The sequence below is a fragment of the Neophocaena asiaeorientalis genome, unplaced genomic scaffold (assembly GCF_003031525.2).
Source record: "Neophocaena asiaeorientalis asiaeorientalis breed wild unplaced genomic scaffold, Neophocaena_asiaeorientalis_V1.1 scaffold946, whole genome shotgun sequence".
Taxonomy (NCBI): Eukaryota; Metazoa; Chordata; class Mammalia; order Artiodactyla; family Phocoenidae; genus Neophocaena; species Neophocaena asiaeorientalis.
In genome coordinates this window covers 157,754-171,179 of record NW_020175049.1, presented here as the reverse complement: position 1 = coordinate 171,179, position 13,426 = coordinate 157,754, and the positions used below count along the sequence as shown (strand labels likewise).

The following is a 13,426-nucleotide window of genomic DNA, read 5'->3' as shown; positions in this document are numbered from 1 at the left end:
AAGCCTCATAAGGGAGCACTGGGGGAAATTATATTAGGCATGTCATTTGAAGCCAAACTGTGGGTGACTGGTTCACCCCAATTCCATACCACCATCCTCTCTTCTTTTTTTTTTTTTTTTTTTTTGCAGTATGTGGGCCTCTCACTGTTGTGGCCTCTCCCGTTGCGGAGCACAGGCTCCGGATGCGCAGGCTCAGCGGCCATGGCTCACGGGCCCAGCCGCTCCGCGGCATGCGGGATCTTCCCGGACCGGGGCATGAACCCGTGTCCCCTGCATTGGCAGGCGGACTCTCAACCACTGTGCCACCAGGGAAACCCCATCCTCTCTTCTTTATGGCATGAACTCCCATAGCTGGATGAATGCGAAGTTCATTTTTTTTGTGCCCCAGTACTTGAGACAACAGCAAGACATCTGGTGTTAAAAAGTAGTTTTTAATTCTTCAAATCCCATCATTAATAAACCAGAGAAGCTTGTATTCTGGTTCTAGTTCTACCACTAACTAGCTCTCTGAGCCTGAGAAACTAATACGAACCCCCTTTCAGAGCATAGCTTCCTCATCTGTAAAATGAAGGATTTGGTTTGATGAACCCTCAAGGTTTTAACTCTGTGAAAATTACCTATATTACTTCATCTAATCTATCCAAAAATCATAAAGAAAAACAGTTTTGTCATTTGACCTCCAAATGAATGACATTTTACTCCAAATTATGAAGATTTTGTTAAATGAAGAAGCACAGTTTTTAAGAATGGTCTTTAAGGTCACTCTCCAGTTTTTATGGTGAAAAATAAAATGAATGCCAACTTAAGAAAAGTGATCACCATATTTATCGATTCTAAAATGTATGCATTTTTCATATGTCAATGTTCATAAAATTACAAAGTCTTTCAAGCATGAAAAAGCTTGTATTTTGTTCATAAACAAAAAGTTTCTTTTGTTTATTAAAGAAATTTTTAGAGCAATGATGAAATAGTTGACTAAAAACTTTTATTGAACAAATACTCATTAAGTACCCACTAGTACCAAGTACTAGGGTTACAGCTGGAAGGAAAAAGCATTCCAATGCAGTAGTAGAGGACTTCTAATCTGAAGTAAGCATGGTATATTATGAGAGGAGATAAACAGTATCTCCCTCAGTCACAGGGACTCAAAAGAGACTTCCTGAAGGAGATGAGACGGGTAAGTGACAGAGGACCCATAGAAGCTATCTAAGTAAATAAGAGGGAAAGTGTAGTTAGCCAGAGGCAATTGTATGAGCCACAGTATAAAGGGAAAGGTGGTTGAACTGAAGGCATTATACGATATCCAGAATGGTCAAGAATCATACATATGAGAGATGAGACTGGAATGGGTGACAGAGGCCGGATCGTGAAAGGCCGTGAATTTCATGCTGAAATGTTTAGTCTTTCATTCCGAAAGTGATGAGGATCCACTGAAGGATGCCAAACTGGAGAACACCTAACTGGAGAATGATGCCATGCTAAGAAGCCTCACCTTTGTAGATGACAAGCTGATGGGTGGGAAAGCCTGAGGAAGGGATGGGCATCAGGATGATGCTACAGTAGTTCAGATAAGTTGTGAAGAAGACATGGCTACTGAAAGGAGGGATAAGATAGAGTTATTTGTCAAGGTAGAAAAGACAGGATTTGATTAATATGTAAGAATGGAAAACTAAAGGGAGTGGGGAATGGTGAAATTTAAAACCTGAGTTAGGGCTTCCCTGGTGGTGCAGTGGTTGAGAGTCCGCCTGCCGATGCAGGGGACACGGGTTCATGCCCCGGTCCAGGAAGATCCCACATGCCGCTCAGTGGCTGGGCCCGTGAGCCATGGCCGCTGAGCCTGCGCATCCGGAGCCTGTGCTCCGCAACGGGAGAGGCCACAACAGTGAGAGGCCCGCATACCGGACAAAAAAAAAAAAAAAAAAACCTGAGTTATTTTCAATGAATAGTTTAAGATAACATAACTTCTCAATGAAGCTCTTGAACAGCTGAAAAAAAATGGGGGAACTCAATAATTTGGAACCCCAGGCTAGAGTCTCAGACTTGACTTTGCCAAGTTGATGGAGACTACTCTAGTACACCCACCTAGAAGGTGAGGATCTTTCCTTGATAGAATAAACCCAAATTCCACCCCAGGGGCCACCATATCCATCTGGGAATATCCCTCCCAGAATCAAAGAGAGTAAAATAATAAAAAGGGTTCTCAATGGTTTGAAAGCAGGGCTTCCCAAAGCGAATTCTCAGAAGAGGGAGCAATCGGGCTCTAAACCTACCACAAGACAACTCTCTTCAAAATGCGTTCAGGTGAGCAATGACTCTAAGGTCCAACCCCACTGGCTATTTAACACCAAACCACTTTTACTGAGCAACTATAATGTACCAGGCACCATGTTCTACTTACCCTTGGCCCAGTTTCCTCACCTATAAAACTGGAAATAATATGACCCATTTGGCAGGATCATTGTGCTGTTTAAACTGCAAAGTTTACTTTGATAAATTGATAAATGTAAGGAACTATCACTCTTAACCATTGGCTTAGCAAATACATCCTCTCCTAATTTGACTGCCGTTCCCTCTCACCACCTCCCTCCTTACATTGTAATCTCCGGCAATGCCGGACTACCCACAGCCCTCACCACGTCCCCTCACCTCCACACCATGGCTATGGCAGATGCCACGTTTTGACCTTCTTCAGCACCTGACATTTCTCCTTCAGGGCACTTATCAAAACAGTCAATAATTATCTCCATGATTATCTTTAAATATCTTTATGCTCCACCAGAATATCAGACTCCATACCAATGCCCATTTCATTCCCCCCTAAAGCCCTATGCCTATCAGCTGAATGAATAAATTTTCCCAGGCAAGATCTTACAACTCTCAAATCCTGAGGTTTTAAAATGACTTTCAGACAACCCCAAGAAGGGGAGAAAATATTTGCAAACGAACCAACCGACAAAGGATTAATCTCCAAACTACACAAGCAGCTCATGCAGCTCAATATTAAAAAAAAAAAAAAAACCCAATCCAAAAATGGGCAGAAGACCTAAATACACATTTCTCCAAAGAAGATATACAGACTGCCAACAAACACATGAAAGAAGGCTCAACATCATTAATCATTAGAGAAACGCAAATCAAAACTACAATGAGATATCATCTCACACCAGTCAGAATGGCCATCATCAAACAATCTACAGACAATAAATGCTGGAGAGGGTGTGGAGAAAAGGGAACCCTCTTGCACTGTTGGTGGGAATGTAAATTGATACAGCCACTTTGGAAAACAGTATGGAGTTTGCTTAAAAAACTACAAATAGAATTACCATATGACCCAGCAATCCCACTACTGGGCATATACCCTGAGAAAAGCATAATTCAAAAAGAGTCACGTACCACAGTGTTCATTGCAGCACTATTTACAATAGCCAGGACATGGAAGCGACCTAAGTGTCCATCAACAGATGAATGGATAAAGAAGATGTGGCACATATATACAATGGGATATTACTCGGCTGAGTAATATGGCTATAATATAAACGAAACTGAGTTATTTATAGTGAGGTGGATGGATTTAGAGTCTGTCATACAGAGTGAAGTAAGTCAGAGAGAGAAAAACAAATAACCGTATGCTAACACATACATATGGAATCTAAAAAAAAAAAAAAAAGGTTCTGAAGAACCTAGGGCCAGGACAGGAATAAAGACGCAAGACATAGAGAATGGACTTGAGGACACAGGGAGGGGTAAGGGGAAGCTGGGACAAAGTGAGAGAGTGGCATGGACATATATACACTACCAAATGTAAAATAGATAGCTAGTGGGAAGCAGCTGCATCTCACAGGGAGGTCAGTTCGGTGCTTTGTGGCCACCTAGAGGGGTGGGATAGGGAGGGTGGGAGGGAGACACAGAGGGAGGGGATATGGGGATATATGTATACATATAGCTGATTCACTTTGTTATACAGCAGAAACTAGCATACCATTGTAAAGCAATTATACTCCAATAAAGATGTTATAAAATTTAAAAAATTAAAATAAATTAAAAATAAAAAGACTTTTAAATGAAATGCAGTAAAATAGAACAAAATATTTAAGTACCATTTTGACCCTCAGTGAGAGTACCTGTGTTCTGACAAAGCCAGAATGAAACAGATCCTGGGTTTCCTTTTGACCTGGGTGGGCCTCAAGGGCTCCATTTACTCCTTCTTTCTAGGAGCCCATGAACTCCTCCCTCTATAGCTCTACAACTTAGAATCTGTCTTCCTTCTAGTCACCATCCCTCCAATCACCTCATCCCAACCACTTTAATTCTTTCCACCATGATGTTTATAATCTATTGGCAATGGGGAACCACCAAAGTGATGTTCTGGGAAGATAAACTTGACCTTAGCACACATAAGAACTGTTGGAGGAAGAAACTAGAACTAGCCAGGTGGCTATGACAGCAAGACAGGTACATAATAATAGTGCTGTCCCTGGTCTAAGGCTGTGACAGGAGAGGCATAATCACTAACTGACATGGAGATTGATAGCACGTGTGGCTCAAAAGACAAGGAGAAAAGAGGGCAGAGGTTTCAAGTCTTAGTGACTGGGTAAAAAGGAGTATAGTTCACATAAACTAGGAAGACCAGTATGTGGAGAGATACGTCTAGTTGAGGTTTACAAATAGCATCATTTACTACTTTCATTAAAAGGGGTGATGGGGGCTTCCCTGGTGGCGCAGTGGTTGAGAGTCCACCTGCCAATGCAGGGGACACGGGTTCATGCCCGGGTCCGGGAGGATCCCACGTGCCGCGGAGTGGCTGGGCCCGTGAGCCATGGCCACTGAGCCTGCGCTCCACAACGGGAGAGGCCACAACAGTGAGAGGCCCGCCTGCCGCAAAAAAAAAAAAAAAGGGGGTGATGGTGTGATGGTAGATATTCTCTGCTTGTATTCCTTTGTTGTTGTATTGTTGTTTTCTTTTGCACTTTCCATTTTTGCTACATTGAGCACATATTACTTTATTAAGAGAAAAAACCAACCATCTTGTTTTTTTAATGCAACTTGGCTATGACATACTGATCTTGCAATATATATGAGATATCATAAAGACGATGTCCAGCAGGAAGACGAAATTGTAGGCCTGAAGCTTGTGAGAAGGCAAGGTTATAAGCACAGTTTTGTAGTTATAAGCATAGAGTTTAAAGCCTCGGGAATGCATGAGCTCCCCAGGAGAAGGAGACGGAATTAAAAAGGGCCAGAGGATGAACTTCTGTCTCACGTCATGTGGCCCTGAAGTCCCTCACAGGGAGTAACTTGTGCTAGGTAAGAACACAGGCAATATCACACTAGCTAGAGGCTTTGTTCAACCTGCTCAGAGAATGGATGGATGTGGTGTGGACAGGACCCCGTCTGCATCACCAGAGTATTTTGGAGTTACCTATATCAGTACACTTTACTCACCGTTACAATGATTTGCTTCTGTGCTGTCGTGCCCACTAAACCGTGAACTTTTTGAGGTCAGGAATCAAGTCTTGTTCAGTTCTTTAGCCTTCTTTGTTTTCCCCTCACCTAGCACAGTGCCTAACACATACCAGGCATTTAATATACACATCTGCTCAAGAAACCAACCACACACATAGGAGGTGTTCCCTGCATTCCCTCCTTCTCTCAAATGACTTAGCTTTCCTTGGTCAGGCTGCTATGTGCCCTCTTGTCTAGAGGAACTAGTCCTCTAAAGCCTAGATGAGGGGACTTGTCCCACAGGCCTAATGCCCCTGTGTCTCTGACACATGGAGATTCTAATGACCTCCCTGCAAGAAGCCCTGAGGTGTGTTGCCCACCCATCATTCACCTCACTTTGAAAGTTCACTGTTTTGTTCAGTGTACATACTATTTACTTGTAAGCACATAGCATGTTAATCCACACGGTATTTAGAAAATCTATAATTAGCCAGGCTAGAAACAAGGCAATAAAGTGCCCACCAGAAAGTGGCCCAGACTTGCCATGCATTTTTACTTTTGGGCCTGACACAGTGTTTGCCAAATTTAGCTCTTTCTACATTTTTAGATCTAATTACGTGGATATTTAAAACACTTCTTCTAACACTTCCTGGAGAATTAGTCTTTTAGAAACAGATATTGAAGAGATGCTCAAGTCCAATCCCTTCCCTCAGTTGAATTTCACAATGTGGAAGCACTTTACAGACACTGAAACAACACACCAGTGTGACCCAGATGAATCTCACGGCCACTGGTGTGGGCAGTCAGCGTCTCCAGGCTTCTGACTCTAGACCCGGGCTACCCCCCGCTGTCACTCTGCCTGTTGGATAATTAATGTCCTCCAATGCTTCTTTGTCACACAGCTTAGGTGGGGAAAGTTAGTATAGATGTGCCCTGCAGGGAAATATTTTTCTGGATCTTGTTTTAGCTATATAGGGGAATTTATTATTTAGGAGAGTCTTGCAGTGAAACTTTCACATGGGGAAGAAGCATTCTCTAAATTACCTGCCAACTTAATTTATTTTCTACTGTATTTGTTAAGTCTAGCATCAGGTTTTCTGATGACCAACAGACCTGGTCATTTCTCTCATATATATGCATAAAAGATGAAGTTAAACAGACCTGCTGTTCCTATTCTCCTCCGTCATGTGCGAGCTCTTGTGACCTTGGGTCTCTGATTCTTGATCTCACACAAAATAGGCTTAACACTGCCTGCTCTGTCAATATCCTCAGCAACGCTGGGAAGATCAAGCAGGAAAATGTATGTGAAAGTAGTTTGTAACAGCGATTAAAACAAGAGTAATAGCTAACATTCCGAATGTGTCGGGCACAGCTTTATATGAATTAACTCATTTCATTCTTGTAACGCTAAGATTCAGATTCTGCTGTTGTCCCCAGTTTTTTGACAGGAAACCAAGGAATAGAAGTTAAGTAACTTGCACAAGTCACAAAGCTAGTAAGTAAAGAAGTTGGAATAAGCTGCCACGTACTAACTGGGCACAGTAAGACTACATTAAAGCTGATAGAGACTGCAAGAGATAACGCAGCATGAATATGTGATATCACAGGAAAATGAAACAGTTGCCATTTTAAAGATGGAGCAACTCAGATCCAGCAGGGTTTCATGATTTGCCCAATGTCAAGTATTCCAGTTTTAGAATATCCACAATTTATGGATAGAATAAGTAATAATACGTTTATTAGTATTCTAATTAGTATTCTAAAATATTCTATTTTTAAATTGTGGGAAGTAGAGCAAAGCTGTTAGGAACCTGGGTGCTGGATTCAATGGCCACGTTTTAAATTCCAGCACTACCATTTAACCAACTATTTTACTGGAAAATTAAAAATTAAATATGCACAGATAATTGTAAGAATAAATGCCTAAAAGATGTTAGCTACTATTACTATCACTGTCCTAATTCCTGTTGCCAGTTCCCAAATCACATCAAGAGTTCTAGACAAAATTGTGTAGTTCTCTTTGAAAGTGCTAATGGAGTAATCACAGCATCAGGATTTGGAGAGGAGCAGGAAAGGAGAGTCTCAAGTGTGAACTTTTCTTTCTTTTTTTTTTTTGATAATTCTATAAAGTTAAAAAACCCTATAACCAAGAATCAAATTTTCAGAAATAGATTTTCATTCCAGTTCCTTCCACTCTCTGCACAGTGGTACTGATTAACATCCAAAAACATGTTAGAAATAGGAGAGAGAAGGCAAGAATAATCTATCTACTAAAGAAGCAGTGCCATTAAAAAGGAAGAAAGCATCACCCCAGTGGGCCACCTCTGCACCAGGCGCTCACAGGCCTTTTGTTATAGAGCATGGCTTGATTCCAAATCAGACAGACCTGCTTCAAAGCCAGCTCTTCCACTTATTAGTTGGGTGGCCTTGGGCAAAGTGACTTAACTTCTCTGACTCTATCAAGAGTTTCTGAACCCAGAGCTAACTCAGCTGCTCCTCTACGGTAGAATCACTGGGATACAGGGCAACTGCTGTCCCCTATGGGGTTTGTGGGATTCATCACGCTGGTTTAAAGGTCTACTTCACAAGTCCTTGGGGAGGGGGAAGGGTAAGCTTGGATGAAGTGAGAGAGTGGCATGGGCTTATATATACTACCAAATGTAAAATAGGTAGCTAGTGGGAAACAGCCGCACAGCACAGGGAGATCAGCTCGGTACTTATGTCCAAGTAGAGGGGTGGGTAGGGAGGGTGGGAGGGAGCCGCAAGAGGGAAGAGATATGGGGATATATGTATACATGTAGCTGATTCACTTTGTTATAAAGCAGAAACTAACACACCATTTTAAAGCAATTATACTCCAATAAAGATGTTTAAAAAAAAAAAAAAGGTCTACTTCACAAGCCCTGAAAAGTACTTCTTGGAGTTTTTTTCAGGGGCAGACTGGCCCGTCTAAGTGGCCACAAGACACACATCATGGGAATTAGCTGAACAAATAGGACCCCACTTGGCATTTAACCAAATGGATATTAAAAGTCTAATTGAGCAAAAATTCCCTCTCCAGCAGATGGATGTGATACCCTATCAAGACAGGGCATGTCCCCTCTACCTCATCCACACTCCCGGCAATCTCAACGCGAGTCCCCCAGCTTTCACGACCTGTTCTTTTCAGACACACACCAGAAGTGAGCACGAAGGAGACAGAGAAGCATTCCCCGAGGTTGGACAGACAGGCTGATCTGAAGGTGCTATAAGATACACTTAGCTGACTGAAGTCTGGCTGGGAAGTTGAGGCTGGATTCCCTATGAACTCACTCCTCACAGGACCAGCTATGCAGCTTGAAACATGTCAGTACTGCGCTCCAGTCACCCTTTCCCGCAATGGCCCAACTTCCCCCCAACCAGCTTTGCCTGCTGCCCAACTTCTAACTCAGCCCACAGGGCCTTTGGGCTGGAAGCTGCCAAAGACAGGTTAGCACTGAACATCAGAGCTCCGGGAAAACGAAGCTTCCCTACAGAGATGGTGCACGCCACTGTATCTGTAGGACTAACTTTCCAAGGCTCCACAGATTTCTTACTTATACAGACTTCTGCGACTATAGCCTCCATGGCCACCTCAGAACTGACTCATGACTCAGGAGGTATTTCGAACCTTGGGAATGAAATTGCTCAAGACAGCATGTTGTAATATGGACAAAGCTGAAAAATAGTGCTGGATGTTTGGAATAGATTATATGTGCTCATTGTTTACCAGGAATTATCATTTAATAAGGTTTAATGAGAACATTTATATCACGTCCTTCTTGCCTAGCATTTATACATGTTCAGAAAAATTGGTAGCTCGTGTAACAACAATCCATGCAGCTCTCCTAGGTAGTAAGTACTAAGGGGTTTAGCGAGCATTTGCTGGCTGCTCATCTCTTGTTTGCTCCTTTGTTGAGAGAAAGCATTCTGTCTATTTACAGACAAGGAAACTGACACCAGGAAGTTAGGGAACTTGCCTAAAATCGCCCAGGACACATGGGGTAAAACAGGGATCCAGACAGAAGCAGTTCGACTCTGGAATTTAGGCTCTTCATCTTTATACCCTACTATTGTCCCTGTTAGGTGATGACACTGAGACCCACAGACATTATGTAACATGTCTGAGGTCACATCATTATTTGCTTTTCACATAAAAATCTAAATTACAGCTACATCCCCTTCAAACAGTAAGCTAATTCTAAACCTCGGTCCTAGAGACTTTGATGCAGCCGGAAGAGTTGTCAGACACTGAAACAAGCAGCAACGAAGTGCACAGACTCATAGAGGATTTTCTAGGTATAAAGCCCAATCAGATAGTGGCCAATGACACCTTCTGGTCTCTGATAACCCCTGTGCTACTAGAGCTGCTAAAAATGACACCAAAGGCATGAATCTGTTCAGATGCCAAGAGTTTTATCAGAAGACCTGGAAGCTCATGATTAAAGAGGCACTGGAGTCCCCAGAACCAGAAACGCCTTTTTGAAAAATTTCCACATTTGTTCTCGCTTCAGGCCACGATAAAGAGTTTCCAGTCAAACGCACCAGCTAAAGTGAACCTGTTTTCTGCAAGAGAAGCGGTCAGTTTGGGTCCAGCACTTATAAAGGTTCCTAGTGCCACAGACTATGAAATAGACAGAAGTGAAGCAGACTATTTGAAGGGGTTCACAGGGAATCCCAGAGGACCTTAAAACTTCTGAGCAGGAAGGGTCCTAAGATGTCATTGTCCAACCACTCTCCAACTTAACAGGGATGCAGCTGAGCTGAAGGGACTTCTCTGGAGCCACTGAGCAGGTTAAGTGAGTGGCAGGGCCGGTAACTGTAATGAGGGGTTGGACATGCCCAGGTTGCCAACAGCCTCTGTCCAAGGACTCACTCTTTATACCCCAAGCTTAGACTGAAGGCCTAACTTCTGGTACAAACCCTAGGAATCAAATTCTGATTTCAAACATTGTAAAGATGCTTCTCATTTTCCAGACCTCTCAGTGAAAACTTTAGGGACAAATCAAGAAATCTGTGGCTAATGTCATAGACCCTTAGACAAAAATGGCCCTAAAATAATACTCAGTCTCCTTTTCATAGATGACAGAGAGCCAGAGAGAGAGAGAGGGAAAGACAGACAAAGAGACAGAAAGAAAGAGAGAGAGAAATAATACTTTACCCCCAATACATACACAGAAAGTTCCTCGGCTTTCTCAAAGCAGAGAACGTCCAACTTGCTTGATTGAAGGGTAGAAAAGGGGGGTAGCAAAAGTTGGAATGCAGTGAGAGGTTGGAAACTGGAATTGGTAAACTCCTCTAGCCTGGAACTCTCCTGTTTCCCGCTGTGAACCGGTCTAGGGGCTTCCCGTCGATGGCCCAAGCACAGAAGGGCGGGCAGGACACTCAGGGCCGCGTCACCGGCGGGACTGCCCGTGCCCGGAAAATGAGCTGGAGACCAAGAATTGAATGCAACTCCGGGTATTCTCCCTCTGGGTCCCCCGGGAGGCCCGCGCTGGGGCGAGAGATCCCAGGGGAGGCTGTGGGAGGGAGATAAAGCAACAGCCCCAAAGCTCCAGTGAATGCGCTTGAAATTTCTGCGCGCGAGAGAGAAACTGTTTTCTTTGACACCAAGTTTCCAGCCCACCGGGAAAATTCTCTCGCGGCGCAGCGCCCAGGAGATCTGGGTCTCCCACTCGGCCGCAAGCCGCTGCCCAGCGACTGGAGACCCGCTGCGAAGCGCTCCCGCCCCCGATCCCCTCCCCCGCTGCTCACCTGCGATGTCCCAGAGCTGCAGGCGAACCACGGTCTCCGGGTCCCAGTGGAGCACCTTGAGCGCGAAGTCCACGCCGATGGTGGCCCGGTAGTGTGAGGAGAAGTTCTGGTGCACGTAGCGCTTGATGATGCTGGTCTTGCCCACGCCCAGGTCGCCGATCACCAACAGCTTGTACAGGTGCTCCTTGTGCGGGACCTGCATCCTGGCGGCCCGCCAGCCGCGCCTTGCTTTGCAGTGCGGGCCGGGGAAGCGCAGCTGGGCCTTGGGCGGGAGAGACTAGCGGAGCGCGAGTGCGGGCGAGAGAGAGCGGAGGCGGCGGGGCGGGACTGGACGGGGCGAGGGGCGGAACTCCTCCGCGGCCGCCTGGAGAAACGCCCAGACAGGAGCCCAGGGGTTAATCCTCCTTCCTACCCCGCGCCGCGCGGCCTTGGAGAGGGGTGGAGAGCCGAGCGCCTCCCGGGCCCGATAAGTTAGGGGGCCTCAAGGCAAATACCTTTTGCAGAGGTTATTCGTACAGCACTTTACAGTTTCCGAAGTGCTTTTCTCGCCTGTGATCTTGGCCACAAAGCTTGGAGGTGTGGTTTTTATTTTCCAAGTTTTGCAAGCGAGAGCGTCAAAAAAATTAAGTGAATTGCCGAGACGGTAGTAAAAAGCCTGGCTGAACACAGGGCTCTTGAGGTCATGGGCCCCGCCACCATCCCATATGGCAGAGAGAGCGTGGAGGCAAGGCAGCAGGTACTACAATTTCAAGAGGCATAGAGCTGGTTTTGGGTCCGGCACGCCCTGGTTTTCGAGGTGAGTGACCTTGTGCAAGTCATTTCAGCTGCCCCAGCCTCCTTTCTTCCTTGGCGATCTGGTAATGGTAATCCTGACCTGTCAGCAGCCTGCGGGTGTGAACACTGAGCACCTTCACACCTATTCAACTAGTAATCGTCTAACCAGGAAGATAATTGGGCTGTAAATGCTGAGGGCATCCATGCTTTTAGCCTCCACCTCTCCTATCCTAAAAGCTCTGAGCAGCATTGAAAGACAATTTAAACAACTAGTCAGATTATTTTACGTGGTAGTAATACTAGCAAGCATCTATCCAGCACTTGCTATGTGCCAGGTTTTATACATATGTCACCTAATCGACCCAGCAGTCTTAAAAATAGATACCATTGTGGGCTTCCCTGGTGGCACAGTGGTTGAGAGTCTGCTAGCTAATGCGGGGGACGCGGGTTCGTGCCCCGGTCCGAGAGGCTCCCACGTGCCGCGGAGCGGCTGGGCCTGCGCGCCATGGCCGCTGAGCCTGCGCGTCCGGAGCCTGTGCTGCGCAACGGGAGAAGCCACAACAGTGAGAGGCGCGCGTACCGAAAAAAAAAAAACAAATAGATACCATTATTCTTCCCATTTTACAAATGAGGAAACCAAGGCCTAGACATTTTAAGTAATGTACCTAGGGTCAAACAGCCAGTGAGGAGAAAGCCAGATTCAGACTTAAATCTTTCAGTATGAAAGAGTTTTGTTTTGGTTTTTTTCCCATTTATTCTTTTAACAGATATATATTCGTGCTTGGGATGATAAGGAATAACACAGAGATTCCTAGTCTCAAAAGCATTACCTTCTTGTGAGTAGAGACAGACAACTGAAAAATAAACACAATTTGTAATATATTAGTTGATTTCTACCCACACAGGGACACACCAGGCAGGTTATATCTAATAAGTGGACCACGTAGTCTGTCTGCTTAGAGCATTGGCCAACACTGAGGCTTCATGAATGGGAGCAGGTGGGTGGATCAGGAACCTGAGGTGCCTAAGCCATTTTGAGAGCCTGCAAAAAACTAGGGGTGATGGCAAAATAAGACCCCACCAGATCTAAAATTCTGGTTCTGTAGATCTGAAAGACAAGTTTGGTCTGGGCAAGAAGCTAATATTTTTAACAGTAGAATAAAATAAAAAAATAAAGATGAGAGTACAAAACAATGGCATTAAAAGCAAATATAAAAAAGAAAATCATCAAAGCCAAAAAGTGGTTCCTTGTAAAAAATAACAAATTGACAAACACCTAGTACACTGATCAAGAACTAATTTGAGAAAACACAAATTGTCAGTATCAGTTCTTATAGACATAAAAAAAATAATGAAAATATATTATGAACAGCTTTCTGTGAATAAATTTGGAAATTTAAGCAACATGGGCAAATTCCTTGAAAAACACAACTAACAA

The 13,426-nt window shown here is 44.3% G+C and overlaps 1 protein-coding gene across 1 annotated transcript in view; it reads right to left on the bottom strand.

The window, feature by feature from the left end:
• The window catches only part of RAB38 (RAB38, member RAS oncogene family), a 65,190-nt gene extending 53,673 nt beyond the window's left edge, over positions 1–11,517 (bottom strand). Inside the window, exon 1 of the mRNA XM_024763599.1 lies at positions 11,215–11,517. Within this exon, the coding sequence (XP_024619367.1) occupies positions 11,215–11,416 (202 nt within the window). The 5' untranslated portion in view covers positions 11,417–11,517. The remainder of the gene's footprint in view (positions 1–11,214) is intronic.
• Between the last annotated feature and the right edge of the window lie 1,909 nt (positions 11,518–13,426).